Source organism: Anomalospiza imberbis, chromosome 2, assembly GCF_031753505.1.
Source record: "Anomalospiza imberbis isolate Cuckoo-Finch-1a 21T00152 chromosome 2, ASM3175350v1, whole genome shotgun sequence".
In the NCBI taxonomy this organism is placed as follows: domain Eukaryota; kingdom Metazoa; phylum Chordata; class Aves; order Passeriformes; family Viduidae; genus Anomalospiza; species Anomalospiza imberbis.
In genome coordinates, this window is record NC_089682.1 from 19,409,769 (window position 1) to 19,426,604 (window position 16,836).

The 16,836-nt window shown below is 45.7% G+C and overlaps 2 protein-coding genes across 2 annotated transcripts in view; one reads left to right on the forward strand and one right to left on the reverse strand.

Annotated features, from left to right (window-relative positions):
• Positions 1-626: 626 nt before the first annotated feature.
• LOC137468386 (uncharacterized) lies at positions 627-5,369 on the reverse strand. Its single transcript, XM_068180074.1, has 3 exons — positions 4,237-5,369; positions 1,750-1,797; positions 627-1,663 (listed from the first exon to the last, which is right to left on the reverse strand). Exons 1-2 carry the CDS (start codon positions 5,329-5,331, stop codon positions 1,789-1,791), a joined length of 1,104 nt encoding a protein of 367 aa, XP_068036175.1. The 5' UTR covers positions 5,332-5,369; the 3' UTR covers positions 627-1,663; positions 1,750-1,788.
• A 4,664-nt stretch (positions 5,370-10,033) lies between these two features.
• ARHGAP6 (Rho GTPase activating protein 6) overlaps positions 10,034-16,836 on the forward strand; it is a 311,515-nt gene continuing 304,712 nt past the window's right edge. Inside the window, exon 1 of the mRNA XM_068180082.1 lies at positions 10,034-10,647. Coding sequence (XP_068036183.1) covers positions 10,144-10,647 — 504 coding nt within the window. The 5' untranslated portion in view covers positions 10,034-10,143. The remainder of the gene's footprint in view (positions 10,648-16,836) is intronic.

Below are 16,836 nucleotides of genomic sequence, written 5' to 3' on the forward strand. Positions count from 1 at the left end.
ATGCACCTCTTCCCAGAACTCTCCCCAAATCCTGACACTACAGCACTTGCTCAGGTAGATTAAACCTTGCAGTGATGCAGCAAGCCTGCAGTGATGCAGCAGCCATGTGGTTCATATAGCAATGATGGTAACAAACAGCACCGACCAGTGAGTAACCAAGTTCTGATTTCTTAAAACAGGAGGGCAAGGGGAAAATAGCATGAATGGTCAGATGACTGAGCTTAAACTCCTTCTTGAAAACAAAAAGTACTTTTGTAACATGTAAATGTGCTCTATATAATGCAGGAATATCAGCATTCACAGTTTCAGTTTGGAGACCATTAAGATACTGGTATTTTAGTACAGAAGCTATTTCATTTTCAAGGTGTGATATGTATTATCACTGTCTCAAAAACTGGCAGATAAATAAGCTGTGACAACTATAGCTACATTATGAAGTCTTTATGCAAAATATTGGAAGAAAATTCCAAAGGCTGATTTATTTTCACTTGTTAGTTAAAATTCAGTTGTGCTTTAATAACTGAAAACCAGAAATTGTGTAAAAAGTCAGGTGATGAAAAAAGTGAATACAAAAACGAAATGGCAATACAAGAAGAAGGGAGGAAAAAACCCGGTAAGATTAAGAATAGCATTTAAATATAAAAATTTATTTAGGTGAAGTCACAAACAGTTTGATATCAATTTACAAACACTTTATGTTATGCATATTATTGGAAATATTGAGAGAGAGGAGATAATGGCAACTTTTTCCTGAAACAACTAAAGGCAAACCCTTACCATCACGTGCATTACTGGATCATAGTATTACCTTAACTATACCCCTTAGTATGCAAGGAAAAAGAAGAAAACAAAATACTGAGATGCAGAATGAAAACTGTTAATCAGTGAAAAAGATTTTCATGAACACCAGACTACAAAGGTCTAGTCTGATGGTCAGGATTTTAAGTATTCTACTAGGATATGAACAAAATTATAACTTAGGTCAATCATTATAATTGATGAAAAATTTTGTAATGCACAATTGGGCTATCTGGCAATGACAGCAATGGTTAATGCAGAACAATGAAGAGAGGATACTGAGCCTCACAGAATAATTCTGTTGACAACCTGAGTTATTATCCCGAGTGTATGATACTTTTCTGAGTCAAATACACATTTATGTTGCAGATACTCTGAACGAAATGGCAAAAGTAACAGCTGTAACAAGACAAGTTATGATTTATTTTTTTTTTAAACAAATATAATACATAGGGTTTTGAAGTGTCCGGTTGTGATCTGCAAAGATCCAGGATTGCACACAAGTTTGGTCAAATGAGAAGGTTTAATCTGCGCATTAAATTGGCTTTTACTTTCAAAGTAGTATTTTAGGGCAGGATTCTCCTCCGGGAGAGTGTTCCTGACCTCATTCAACCAGTGTTCAATTTATTCACCTTCCTGAATCTTTGCCCTCTTTGGATAGTCTGTGACAAGTGCTGCGCTGCAGTAATTCCTGTTTTCCAGCAAACTGGCTTGCTCTGCAGGTTTGTAGTCCATTGTTACAATTGCTGATTGGGTAAAATGAATTTCCTACGTCTTCTCTAGCACAGCTTGCAACGCAACAGAAGCAGAGGTAAAAGAATGCACTAGAATACCAGAGCTCCACTTAAACACCAACGGAGTCAGGCTGTTGGCACCAATAAGAAATTCTGTGTTTAACAAATCTGCAAATATTTACGATCCAAAGTTATTCAGTTTTATAAATAAACTCACCCACTTAGTCTGACTGCCATCCCAATTGGTCTTCTGTTTTCATGGAGTCTGGGGAAAAAAAGAGAGTTGTCTGAAGTTATACACACAGACATAAATTTGCAGGAATGAATCTCAGCTATCCTACATATGCGCCAATTATCGCACTCCAACTAAAACTAGGATTTCTCACGTAGTGCAAAGTTACAGCTCTTCACCAGTGCCTTAGAAAGGACAGCTGTCTTCAGACATAACATTTTGTATACTTTGACTTAATTTTTACTGTTTAACCATCTGTGGAAATGTAGAATTAGAGATACAGGCACTAAACGAAATGATGCTGAAATTCAAGGAGTCTTGGACTAAAAGGGTCATATGAAATCCAGTCAGGCTGCCTAATGCTATCCCTCAAAACTACAAAAAGAAAATAATTTCAAACCAACAGCCTGGTAAAAAAGGTTTTTGTGAAACACCTCCTCTTCCTCTTGACAGCATGAATGTGGAAAAGCTTAGATTCTGTCCAAAGTCTTAAGCCCATAAAAGGCTATTCTCTCCCATTTTAATTCTCCAGTTATTTTGCCCAAGTGAGATACCACATCTTATTTTGTTGAAGTAGTTTTATACAACATAAAGAGAGCTTGCAAGGACGCGGGGAGATATGGGGAAACACACAGGTCACATCTAAGAAAATACTTCCTTGCTGCGACCTTGCCAATGATAAACTCATGCTTTATCCTAGGCCTCATCGACATTTGACAGCTGCCTAAACCATCATTTCATTTAAGGACATTTTTGAACAGTTATAAGAGACTATATTAAAACTACCAATTAAAAACTGCTCTAATAACAGAAAGGTGGCTGAAACCACAACAATTAATTGCACAAGTTTTACTTTTTCATTGTGCTACTGAAGTACTACTCATTTTACAAACATCAGACTCTTGATATTTTTAAGAGTTAAAATAAACATGTTTATTTTTTCTTTATACACTTTCTGGGGAAAAAATACATCAATGCTACTGATAATAATCAGCTAGGAAATTTCCATGGAATCAAACAGGATCGAGACCCCTGGTGCCTCAGCAGACAACTGAGCTTAGCTCAGCACTGACAGAGCAGCTGCTGTGGAAGAAGCTACAAGAGTGGTTAACATGACAAGCTGAAGGTCCAGTCTCAGATGAGATGAAAGCTATAAGCCATTGCCCATCTGGTGCTCACATAAGATCTGTAGGAAAACAAGGACTGAGCTGTTCACCTTGAGAATAGAGAAATGTAAACAGACATATCAGAAAAAGTTGCAGAACACAGAGCATCAACCACAGAAGGCGCAAGGCCAACAGGCCTGGGTTTATCTGTCTTACTGCGTGATGTTTGCTCCCTTTCTTTGTCACAGGCTGGCCTAGAGAAGTTACTATTGATAGGTACCAAAGGCAAGACTTGGTGTGATACACCAAGCACTTTCAGATGCTTTGAAAAGGGACCAGGCTAACATAAGTCAAAGAACTTAGTCCCTCTGTGCTGGCAATCCCAAGCAAGCACAGCATCTGATAAAGCAACAAAAATTCTTCTGGAAGGCAAAGGTACTTTCTATAGCTGTAAAAAAAAAAAAGTGGTTACAAATAAACATAGCCAATATAACAGAATCTCTCTGTCACCATTCAGCTGGCATGAAACTCAACATTCAGCATTTTCTGTGCTGGGGATTTGGCAGACTGCAGACACCAGTGTAAGAGAAGCAGCACAACCCCTAATATAGACAGGCAGCCCACTGTAGCTGTGGAGCTCAGCATCATGCCTCAGGCAGGAGAAAGGATATAGACCTGCCGGCATCCACCACAGGTTATACCAACTCATACAGTGATGCCTGTACTGAAAGCAAACCAAATACACAAAATCCTCCTGACTTCTAATCACACTCATCATCTTTTCCCATAAAACAGGCTCTAACTTGTGGATTAATCTATTAAAACAGGTTTCATTTTCAAATCACGGTGAATTTGCACACTGTGGCCATTCTTATTGAAGTTTATCTTTATTCATATCAATTTTTTGCCATCCCATGCTGCCTGCAACTGCCCACATGCTCCCATAGTAACATGAGAGTCTGTACTCTTTGCCTTACACACAGAAAATTGTATTGCTAAGAAACTTGTTTTTTTAAAGACAACTCAGAGGAAAAGAACAAAACCACAGAACATCTTTCTTCTAATGTCTTCAGGAAAATGCAAAAATACACCATTGTGGGGTTCCTGTTTTCTGGTGGCTGGAGCAATAAATGCTCAAACATTTGCTCAGAGCATCCATCCACGTGCACACCTCTCACAGTGGCCAGCTGGACACCCATGATACCGCGTCCCTACGGTCAACACGAGCAAAGGGGCAGTGCCATGAGACGAGAGCTGCCGACCAACACAAGGGCACCCCAACTGCCCCTTTCTCCTCTTCCCATCCGAGGAAGCACCATGCCCGGCCAGCGGAGCAGAGAAACACGCGGCCATCGGCCCATCACACCTGGCTTTTCTCCTCCTGCTTGGGGCTCTGGCCCGGCGGTGGCGGCTGGCCCGGCGAGGCCGGCGAGGCCTGTCTCTCGCTCTCAACACGCGGGCGCCTGGGGACAAGCGACTTGAGGGGCGCCATCCACTTCATCCACAGGTCCAAGTCGACGTCGCCCCAGGGCAGCGAGGGGTTCTTGGCCGCCCGCCGCCGGAAGTCCTCATCGTAGTTCATCCAGGAGGTGCCCCCGTAGGTGGCGTGCAGCTTGCGGATGGTGTCCAGGTACTTGAACATGGCTCCGCAGCGCGCCGGGTGCTTCTCGCACAGCACGCTGGCGTACACCAGGAAGGCCGAGACCCACTGGTCCAGCGTGTCCCCCGGGCGCGGGCCGTGCTCGGGGGCCAGCTCTGTGTGGAGCAAGGAAAACAGGTCAATGAACTCCCCCCGCCAGATCCGCTCCTTGGTGGCCTTGGCCAGCTTGTAGCCAAGCGGCCGCCGCAGCCCCACGTAGGGGGTGGCCGGCGCCTCGGCCTCGCCCTGCCCCGCCGCCGCCGCCGGGGCTGGGACCGGGGCCGGGGCCGGGGCCCCAGCCGCGCCGCTCGCCGCTGCCGCCTCGGCGCAGGGGCTGGCAGCCGCCGCCGCCGCCGCCGCCGCCCCCAGCGCGGCCTGGCGCTCCAGCCAGCGCGGGTTCACGTAGACGGTCCGCAGGCGCGGCGCGGCCCCGGCCGCCGCCGCCCGCGCCGAGCCCTCGGCGCCGGGCTGAAGGCGCAGCACGGCTAGGGCGGCGGGCGCGCCGGCGGGCAGGTCGCTGCCGTCCCGCCGCGGGGCCGGTTGGGCCGCCGCCGGCACCTGCAGCAGCGACGGTGCCGCCCAGGGCGGGGAGCCGCCCCTAGGCCCGGCCGCCGCCGCCAGCGCCTCTAGGCCCGGGAGGCCGAGCCGCGAGCCGGGCGCTACCGCGCCGAGCACCCATCGGGTCTCGGCGATCCCGGCGCGGTCCCGGGGGCTCCGCGACCTCCCCTCCTCGCGGCGGCCGGCGAGCGCCGTCCCCAGCGTTAGAGGGGCCGCGGCTCCGGCCCGGCGGCGGCGGCGGCTCCGCCGCCTCCCACGTGGCATCGGCACGGCGGCTGCGGGCGGCGCGCGCGGCGGGGGGCGGGGCCAGAGCCCGAATCCCCGCCCCCGGCCCCGCCCCCCGCGGGTCCGCGGTGCCCGGGACGTTCCTGGGCTTGTCCGGGTGCCGCTGAAACGCCGGGGCGGGAGCACGGAGAGCCTAATGCTCTCTCTCGCTCTCTCTCAGAAAATAACCCCCGATACCGGTGTATATCGATGCATGCTCTATACTTATATGTATATCTAAACATATATGTATATCTAAACATATATGTATACCTAAACGTACCTATGTATATTCGTATATACACACACAAATATGTACACCACATTTAGTTATACATACGATATATCTATTGATTTGCTCACTCTATATATAACTTCTGTAAGGATAAGTAGTAGGCGCCCTGATGTCATTATTATTGCTTCAGTACAGCAAATGTTTTGAGGAGTAATGGCATTACATTACTTCTCCCTTCCAGTAAAAATAAGCTTCTTTTTCTTTTTACAGAAAATGACTTTTTAAAAAATTTCCTTTTTTTGGGTGCTGTCACACAAATTCAGTTTTCCTAGCTAAACACTGAGTAGGTCACCAGGAGGGTGGAGGTTGAACCCCACTAGAGTAAAAGCTGGGTGCTGGCTCCTTGTGTGGACTTATGCACCCCACTCCACAGCTGCTTCCACAAACACTTCTGTAGCACTCTCTTCTGGAGGAGCAGCCTTGAGTGCTGTGCTGAAATGTTCACGGATCAATTCCACTGCAATAAAGACAAAAGTTCTGTAAAAAAAAACAAACAGTTCTTTCATTTTCACAGGAAGACTGCAAGAGATACATTTTAGATAAAAGTCTTTTTGTCCAAAAAAATCAAATCCCAGGAATGACAAAGTTAGGAATACTTCTGTAAGACAAAGAGTAAGGTAAAAGAGTGGCTTTTTTTTAATGCTTAATACATTCTAAAGAAATAATTAGAGTAACAAAAGTTACTATTTTCCAAATCACCTGTATTTTCAGGGATTTTTCAGAAGTCTTAACAAAACAGGCTTTATTTAATTCTTGAGATGAATACAATCTCATTTTGATAAAAATTTATTTTTTTAAAATTCAACCAAAACAGGTGACAGTATCTCCTTCCAATTTCAGTTTAATGGGACATTAACAAAAACAGACATTGTTAAAATAAAAATAAGACCATAGTTTCTCTAAAACTTACCCAGTGTAACACACTTGTTATTAAGTCAGGTTATAGGCAAATGCCTATAGACACAAAGGCAAATGCCTATATGCCTTCAGACATAAAGTCTCTGAAAATTTTCTGAATGTTAAAGTTTTCTTGACTTTGCTTCAAAATTAGTATTTGTTTAGAACCAGAAAGTGATTCAAGTTGGAGGGATCCTCAAGAGTTCTATATCCAACCTCTTGGTCACAGAAGGGCAAAAACTAAGACAAGATTGCTTAGTGCTTTCTTCAGTTAGATCTTGAAAACCACCAGTGATAGGGATTCCACAACCTGTTCCAGTACTGATGATTACCCTTGGTAATCACATTACCCTTCCAGTCACATTTTTCTCCTCTATGTTCCCAGAAAGGGCTTCCAAGTGAACTTGCTTTTGTGATTTTCCTGAAGTGAAGACACCAGCCTGTAGTAGCTTGGGTAGTCCTTGCTCTTTTTGAAGACAGGTGCAACATTTAGCCTTTTCCAAGCCATTAGGTACTTCTCCAAATTTTGATGGCCTCTCAAATATAAAAAGTGGCCTTCCAGTGACATCATCCAGCTCTTTGAGCACTCTCAGATTCATCCCCGCTGGTTCCTGAGACTTGATTGGGCTGTGTTTTTGTACTGTGCTTGTACCATGCCCACTAAGAGCTCAAGCCTCTTTCAGGATGATATTGCCAGGTCTCACAATTATGCAGTTCATAGTGATAATGAACAGAAACTTCAAAAATAATCAGTAAGTTACTGTTTCCCCTGAAAGATGCAGACAGCAGCTAAGATCAGTAGTGAGGTTTTCTACATGGAGCATCTCTATACATATGATGCATTTACTCTTTGAATTGTAGCTCTGATCCTCCAGGTCTCTGTCTCATGAAAACTGTAATTTTTCATGGAGTCTTTCATAAAGAAAACCAGCTGGGCAATAAGTAATACCTGGGCTGAGGCAGGTGGAAAGAAGAATGCTTTACCTCCACTTCATTTAGAGTTGCTACTTGTGACGTATGCTCCTAACTATGCACTTATCTGATAATTTCAGTCTCCTTTCACAGGCAGTGAGTAAGGATCTGAATCGGAAACTTGGGGGTTTGCCTGCTGGCAACCGGCTGTGTCCTAGAGTATCAGCCCTTCAAAGTGGGCAGTGCACCTCACAGAGTGGCGGGAACTGTTCCTGGTGAATTTCTGAGGCAAATGTGATTGTCCTCTCTACTCCTCATGTGATGAGTTCCTTACAGCTCTGAATTTTCCTCTCTGCCTTTTTCCTCATGTCTTCCTGTCCCTTTATGTTCCCATGGTGTTTGTAGAGGACAAAAAGAGCAAATACTTGGAGCCACACATATGTATATTTGTATTGCAGATGTGTCTCTCAACTAAATTGCTAGAATAGGCTCAGAACTGCAGAAACAAATGCAGATTGTTTTGTGCTTCAGACCTTCTTTTTAGTCCCAAGCATGAGACCTTATTGAAGGCATTAATGAGGAGGCAAAATGAAATGAAGCTTTAAACAGAAACAGCTGCAACCTTAGCTGTGGAGGAACTTGGAATTAGGCAACAGGACAGTTTATGAAAATAAGAGGGGAAAGCTACTTTGCAGACCAAAAAAAAAAAAAAAAAAAACCACTGAAAACACTACCTAAAAGCAGAACACCTCCCTTTGAAAGTGGATGTACTTGTGTGCTGTTGCTATTTATGAACCTTAAACAAAGCCACAGAGGAGAGAACTGTCTATTTTATTGATAAAACCAGAAAGTGCTGCCACAGAGCATTTACCTGCACTGGCTCCAGGAGCCCAGAGAGAACAACACAACCCTGCAATAGGGATTGAGGAGAAAATGCAGCATGAGGAGAAAATAACCCACTTTTTTTTTTTCCTCCAAAATAACCAGTCTTTTCCTAGGCAAATTTTCTAAGAGCTGCCTGCAACTGTTTTGGGGACACTGGAAGGTTTGTGGAGCTGGTGGGTTTTCAAGTCAAAAGAAGGATGCTTAGGCCCCATGGAATCAGCAGTCTAACTGTGAGCTCATCTGAGCCTGGGGAGGTTCGCCACTTGCACAGGAGTTATCCTTGGGCATCTTCCACTAACGCCATAAATAAAAGTATAGGTCAGGAAGAAAAACAGGATTTGGTGTTGTGTGTTTTGCTTTCCAGCTTGAAAAATGTAGTGGCTGTAGCATTCGCTGACACAATAGCAACAGAAATGAACCCACCCATGAAGCTAAAGGTTACTTAATACAGTTAAAACACTAAGTAAATGATGGTGTTGGAGATCCAGAAAGAACCTGACAGGCATGGCTGCTGAACTCCTCCAGTGAGGGGAGGAGGACTCTTAATATTCCCAGCTAGGAGAAGAGGCAGGAGTCAGATTCTTCAGCTAAGGGGCTGCTTCCTTCACTCCAGGTGAGGAAGGAGCTGGCTGCCTTCATGGGGCTGCATGGTATTGTCCCTCTCTCTCTCTGCATTCTGTTTCTGCATTTCTTTACAATTTTGCTTTCCCCAAGTTTGTTCTGTCTCTCTGGTAAATGTTTCCTTGCCTTTGCTAGGAGTGGGAACAGAGAAAGTCTCAATGGAAGATAAACATGTTCAGTTACTTGTCCTGAGGAGGCTTAGCTTCACTGGTCCCATTCCTTTCCTTTTCTGTGGCCGTGAGGTACTTAGCAGACGAATTATAGGTCTCGGTGACCCATGCTGCCTGTGGGGCTCACGTCCATGTGCCCTCAAAGTAGGTATTTCAGAGGATGGTAAGAGAGACGTGGGCCAGAACACAGTTTCAAGTCGAGCTCCGTTGAAGACCCTGTCCCGTGTGCCGCACAATGTGAGTATCCTGTTTATTGATGGAAGTTTTTTCTGGAGACATCATCTCTGCCCGACACAGCTGGGGCGGACGGGGGTTCCATAAGCAGCAGCCGGGGCCGGAGTGGGACGCGGCGCAGGGCTCGGAAGGGTCAGGCCGAGGCTTGGCTGCACCTCGGGTACGATCGTTCCGGAGAACAGCTGTCCGCCACTCCTCGATCCCTCCCCAAAACGCAACTGCACCGTCCCAGAGCGGCAGCGCTCGGGACCCGCGGCGCCGGTGCCCGCGCAGCCCGGCGGGGCTGCCTCCCCCGCGCCCCCGACGTGGGCGTCCCGCGGCGACAGCGAGGTGCAGGCGACACCGGGAGCGGCTCTTCCCGCCCCGTGCGGGCGGGCGGACGGGCCCTGCCACCGCTGGACCCGACAGGGTGTGTGTGTGCGGGGCGGCCCGCGACTCCCCTGCGCATCGCGGCCGAGGGGGGAGTGACTCTGGCAGCCTGCGGCGAGCCCAGATAAAAGCTCCGCTGCTGCCGTTTTCCCTCCCCTTTTCTCTCGTAACTTTTTCTTTTTTTCCCCTCCCTCTCCCTCCCAGCAAAGTGACCGCGCCGGCGGCAGCTCCGGAGCAGCCCCAGCGCCGAACTCCGCCATGAGCCCCGCGGTGCCGCCGTCGGGCCGCGCTGCCGGGGGCTGAGCCCGGCCGTGGGGGACGCCCCGAGGGCCGCTCCGCGCCGCCCTGGCGGGGCCTGGAGGCAGAGGCAGCGAGAGCCCAGGCAGGACCCCCGGCCGCCCCGCCGTGCCCGGGGCAGCGCCCGCCGCGATGTCGGCGCAGAGCCTGCTGAGCAGCGTTTTCTCCTGCTCCTCCCCGGCCGCCGCCGCCCCCGCCGCCGCCAAGAGCCTCTCCAAGCGGAGGCTCCGCCAGACGCGCAGCCTCGACCCCGCCATCATCGGCGGCGGCCGCGAGGACGGCGAGGGCGCGGGGCGGGCGCCGCGGGCGCGGGCCGCCGGCAGCCCCCCGGGGGAGCGCCGCGGCCCTCGGGGCGCCCCGCCGCCCCACGGCGCCTCCTTCTCCACCCCCTGCACCCCACTGGAGCGGTCGCCGCCGGGCAGTGCTCTCTTTGACGACGAGAGCCTCCGCGGGAAGCGGAGTCCCGGCTGCGAGCTGCCCTTCCTGGCGCGCAGCCCCTCGGCCCTGGCGCTCAGCGGCACCGCCAGCCCCGCCAACAGCATCTTCTCCTCGCCCCGGCGCTGGCTGCAGCAAAGGAAGGGACAACTCTCGCCGCCCGAGCCTCGCCCCGCCGCCTACGTCGTGTGGAAATCCGAGGTAGGCACGCCCGCCCCCGGGGGATGGGCGCCCGCCGCGCCGCCCTCGCCCCCGTCCCCGTCTTGCGCCGCGCCGCCGCCCGCCCGCCCCGGCGGGGCTGCCCCGCGGGGCTCCCGCAGCGCCCAGCCGCTGGTGCGTGCGCGGCTCGGCGAGACCCCGCGCGTGTGCGCCCCGGCCGGCGGCGCCGTCGAGGCCGCCGTGGGTAATGGTGCCGGGGTCTGGCATCTGCGGCGCTGGGGGGTCGGATATTTGAGGTTCCCTCGACGGCTTCCATGTGTAGTTGTCCCAGGCCTGTAAAATCTTCCCCTCCCAGTTTCACACCTCTTAAACTGAAGCATGTGATGGCTTCTAACAAGATAGACAAATTATTTTTAATAACCCAGTGAGTTGTGATTTATTTGAAAATGCACTTGTCAGAACCACATGAAGAGCAATTGTATTCCAACACAAATCCAACTTTGCGATGCAAATATTTATTCATTTAACTTGGATGTCATCGATGTTGGGCTGCAGATACCATACCATGTGGATGAATGTTTTCAAAAAATGTGGCATTGTTTCCTGGTAGCAATTGCTCATCGAGTTGGTTATGCTGAGCCCTTTGTAGCAGAAGAAGGAATTTTTTTCTTTTGAGAAATTCTCCATCCTGTTCATGGTGATGAGGTTTCCCACATAACTGTTTAATAGTGCCTTCTGGAGAACTGGGATCAGAAAGCAGCATTTCCATTTCCCTTTCCATTTCAGATGACCTTATTATAAATAGTTGGTAATAATTAGATGCATCAATAAAACAGCCCCATTATTGCAGTGGGATGTGGAAGTCCTTGTAAAATGGTTACCTTACACAGCAATATCAGATCAAAGCCAAACTGGGCATCATGATAGCACAGGATTGCAAAATGTAGTTTTCATGGGCAAAGGCTGCATCTTACCTTGAGCTCCCGTATCTCCCCGTTTGCTTGGAGTATAAAAGCTGTTAATGTCTGCCAATTGGGATGGAGTGTCAACATAAGAGTTGCAACTTCAGGCATGATGCTGGCTAATGTTGAAAGAAGTGGTGAAGTATCTTACCAGTTTTTAAAAATGGATTATTATGAAGTTTGTAATCAGAAGTCACTCTAAGCAATATTTCATCTTGATGCTTGAATTTTAAGATGGTTAAAAATTCATGGTGTCAAAGAACTTTGTGGGATTTGTAGCATCAGGGAACAGTGAGAAAATAAGTGATCACACTAATTAAGGATAAAAACCTCCTGTAGACAGTGAGATAATAGGTGATCACCCTAATTAAGGATAAGTTTGCTACTTATCCACTTATGATGTTATAAGGTCTATCAAAAAGTATAACATAGGATTTCCTGTGCAGAGTTTCCTGACTGAATCCAAGACTCACAGCATGGCTTCTGATATGTAAATCTAAGCATGTCTTCCTTTTTTCATTGAATCTATGGTGGTGGACACTTGGGGCGTTTTGTTCAGATCTGGTGTGTGTCAAAACACAGCACAGCTTCAGACTGCATATTGCAAAGTACTGGGTTCTTTCTTAATTTGGTGTGTATCTAGCATTTTTAAATAGTCAACCCTTTTTTTTCTGGGAGGGATGTCATTGTCCCAGCAGTCATGGTGGTGAGGCTGTGATGTCAGGAGCAGGGTGTGCTGGCCTCCTGCAGTGTGTCAGTGTTGTCATTGGGAATTGGTAGCATTTTATGTCAGTTATCATTTAACCTGATGCTCACTAGTTTCAGAGTTGCAATTTTCAAGACATTATACAAATATGAACTTAGTTGTTCAGCAAAGACATGTACAAGTTGTATTAATCTATATTTTAGAAAAAACTGCTTATACATAATTTTTACATAATTCCCTCTATTATTTTAGGGATGCATCCTAATGGTCATTCAGTCTGGTCTCATTATAAAATAGCATTCATAAAGAATTTAGTTGTTTGCTTCCTATATACTGTTTATTTGAAAAGGTTAATTTTTTGTAAATGAAGGATTTTCTTGTCTCTACAGCTTCATCCTGGCTGTGGCAAAGCAAGTGTGCTTGAGGAGGTGGAAGAACCCATATTGGTTTCACATGGGTGAAAAGGAAGTAGCTGTTTATAATATTATAACTTTAAAAGCTCCCATTATTCAAGTTATTGTATTCTCAGTAGGAAATCTGTAGTTCCATTTCTATTCAACTTAGGAAATAAAATACATCACAATAATTATTTTACTCGGCTGTAAAAGACGACTGAACAGATGACTGCCTAATGAAAATGAACATTGAAAGTTTTGCTTGTAGTACTTAAAAATTCCCATCCTGTGAGTTGGGAATAAAATAAATGTTCATTGCAAAATCAGTTTTCTTTGCCTTCATTCCAACACCTTCAGTATAATTGCCCTTTTTAGGAAATACTGCTCTAGATCCACTGTGGAAGCAACAGGGTTATGCATTAGGAGATAATATGTGGGAAATATTTTCTCCCCCACTACCTTAATCTTTAAAGAAGAAAAGAGAAGTAAAAATGCCATGGAAGTTTCCTTCAGAACCCCTTCAAAATTATAACTTCTGGGCCGGACCTCCTGCACCCGTCCTAGGCTGGATCGGTGTGGTGGCACCCACAGGGACATGTTGAAGGTGGGGTTTGCAGCCTGCACTGGATGAATCCTGCCCTGGGACAGCTGGTACCTTGGGGCTGCAGGGGTAGGGGCACCTGGCCCATCTCTAGTCAGGTTTTAAAGCAGGCATGTTTAAAGCATCATCCACATTGATCTGGGATTTCTATATATGAGACCACAGTGTCCATATTAGCTTTGTAATGATGCCAGGAGATCAAAATAGATTGCTTATTTTACCTTTTTTCATTGTAATTCTTTGACTTCTGCATTTTATATGACAAGCCTCTCTACTGGCCTAGGGAGAGAAAGGTTGCTGCTAAGTTCATGCCACCATTCATAAATAATTTTTAATGGAATGCCTGAATGCACAGGGGATTTCCAATTTCAGCAGCAGGTCACACCTAAATGTCTTTGCCCTGTATTCTTAGGTCCACAGATTTTTGAATGTGAAGCATCATCTGACAGATGTGACTGTCTCTCACTGTCCAGTGACTTGGCGGCTCTTTTTTTTACACAATGTTTTCTTCATAAGAATATTTTTACAACTATAAAAATTATTTTTGGGCAGAACTTTACTTCTCTGCTTCTCTGACAGGCATTCTTTCGCCTTTCTTTTTTCTGCTTATGTATATAAGCTGCTTAAATAAAAAAAAAAACAAAACTGTTCCTGGGTCTGTGAAAATCAGCAACACCATTTCCAGTGGTTTCAGCAGGACAAAGCCAAGGGGGATTTTTTAATAAGGGAGAAAAAGCATTCATCCTTAATTCCCATCTGATATCAGCTGTCCTTTTATGCTGTTTTCCTTAAAGAAAATTCACTTTCACTTGCAAAATTAAGCCTATTATGCTTTTATTAAGTGTTTAATATGCTCAAGTGAGTCTCTAAGTAAGCTAAATATCATGGACAAGATGGTAGAAATACCTAGAAATACCTTAATGCCTTAATTCTGTCAAAGTTCATCATACATTTATGCTAACTTACCTGAGTAGACCTGTAGAGTTAAGGATGCAAGTGTTTACACTGACTGACTGACTGAAATACATTTGCTGGGACCAGAATAGCTCTAGATTAATAGATCGGTGTTAAGTCTCAACTTGTATTAATCCTTCTGCTTTTTTTTCTGTCTTAAAGATAGTAATGGAAAGCCACAGCAAGTGGGTAAAAATATGGTGAATCATGGGAATGTATCTGAGTAATCTGTTTGTTGTGAAAAACCAAATCTACGCACTTAAACTTATATGGCCTGATTATTTTGCTGTCATAATCTGTGTGTTACTAACTAGTTAAACATTGCCATCTCTAACTAATATGCTTTTTTGGTGGGAGAGCTGATTTTAAAGTAATGGTAGCGTAACATCTGCAGCCTTCCCACCTGCGCGCCTGGCTCCTGGGAGACAGGGAGCAGCATCCTTAGTTTGCAATTTGCTTCTCAATAAAATCGGGTTGCTGCGGGTGGACGGCTCAGCCCTTCCACACCTCCTCCTCCTTCTCCTTCTTCTCCTCCTGACTTACCCTGTGGTCTACTTGCTTGCCCAGCTTTCTGTTGAGCAGTACAGGAGGAGTTTTCCATGGCATGGGAGGGAAGGTTGCCCTGGTTCGTCCCCAGGTTTTGGGGGAGAAGCCAGGATTTGTCCAAGTGTCTCCTGCACTGCTGGCTGGCCAAGCTGTGATGAGCTGCAATGATGTCGGAGAATCTAATCTGCACTACCAGAATAACATTTGTTTAACTGAATTATTTTATAGCATGGCTATCAGTAGTGAATGTTCACAGCACAGGTTTCAGCTGACAGGTGCCTTGGGAGGTCAGCTTTGGTAAATTCACTGGCTTGATACTTAAAGAGTTTAAATTAATTGGGAAGGCAGTGTAGATTCTGTCTTTCCTTGTAGCAAGTGGAGGTCCTCTGTCCTCTCTTCTCTCAGGCAGCCAGTGACAGGACAAGAGGAAACGGCCTCATGCTGTGTCAGTGGAGGTTCAGGTGGACATCAGTTGTGAGCACAGTGCCTTATTACCCTTAAGCACCTTGATACCCAACCCAGAGGTTTTGCTGTATGGATAGAAGACATGTTGGAACATACTCCCTTGCAGAGCTCTGATCAACTGTCCTGGAAGCAAAATGGGGGTCTAACATTTAAATCTATAACTTGCATTTTTTTTTTTCTTTTGAGGAGGCTTTTTTATGAGATGTGTGAGAACTGTACTTTGGAAGATTTTTTTTTTTTCTTAAACTAAAAACTGCATGTTCTGGTATTTACCAGTGAACTGCTCTGCTCTGGAGAGAATACATATATAAAGCACTGTTCTGCTTTATTTTCTTTCCTAAGACATTCCAAACCACTGGACATACAGATTAGTCTCAGCCTGAGTCTGTTCCATTCAATGTTGTAAGTGTTCTATAATTACAAAATTTGGTGGGCAGGAATGTTGTGGGTCTCTCATGACAGGAATGCAATTAAAAGTAACTAAGTATACTCAGTATTTCCGATTTTGGCAAGTGGACTCTTCCCATTCTCAACTAAATTACGTCTGAAGACATTGGATGAGAATATGGGGATTGATGGGTAGGACAGACAGATTTTTTCAAGTGTGCATTGCTTAAGTAATGGGAAAGAAATTTGTGAAAATAATAGAAATGAGACTGAAAAGTAATTCTGAGTAACCTCTAAAATATTAACAACCCAAACTGCTTGAATTCATGGTGGAGTTGAAGCACATTTAGTTTTGCAGACTCTATTGCATGAAAAGAACTACAGCTGTGACAGCTTGCAGTTTAAGAACATTTCAGAAGTCTCTTCTGCAGTGTTCTAGCTGTGTAAGTATTAAGGCTGTACAGGTATTAAGCCTGTTTGGGGGATTTGTCTTTTCCTTCCAGATGTAAATATCATAATTGAAACCAGCTGGGAGTTCTGAGCAACTAGTGCTGAACAGTCATGATAGCACAGTAGTAATTTCAGTGTATTAGTGTCAGAGTTGTAGAGTTGAAATCTTAATGCAAAAAAGATATTAAAAATCAAAATTATAATGGCAATGCTGTCTTAGTCTCCTTAAACATGATATAACACTGCTCATATTTGATTCTCTGGCTATGTGGCACAGTATTTGATAGCATAAGCACCACTGGAATTAAGCTAACATTTTAAAATGTAACTTTTGTGCATCCTGGGTTCCACTGGTTGCTAACTGAATCAGGTGTCTGGATTGTGGGCAAAGAGGCCAAATATTCCATTCAACTTGTAGAAACTGGATGGAGAGCAATAAGAAGGGTCAGAACAAGATTAAGACTTCATTTGATTTTGCAACTCATTGGCCAATTTTGGAAGGTACTGAGCTTTCAGGCTTCAACAGAGTACTCGAATGTGTGCCTTCCTTTTGGCTGGTCACTGGTAATCAAACCAAAGTATCAGGAAGGAAGCAAAGCCTTTAGTTACCATTCAGTCCTAGGAATTTACTTTTTTCACCTCACTTTAAAACGTTTGTATCAATTATTGTTTACAGATTTTTAAGCTGTGCTTGTTCAAAATAATTTCTATTTTTTTAATCTTTTCTTATCCTGTAACAATAATACATGTCAATGGAAACATATG

What these genes read in the sequence shown, in the direction of transcription:
- LOC137468386 (XM_068180074.1), bottom strand. Translation starts at nt 5,331, where the DNA reads ATGCCACGTGGGAGGCGGCGGAGCCGCCGCCGCCGCCGGGCCGGAGCC.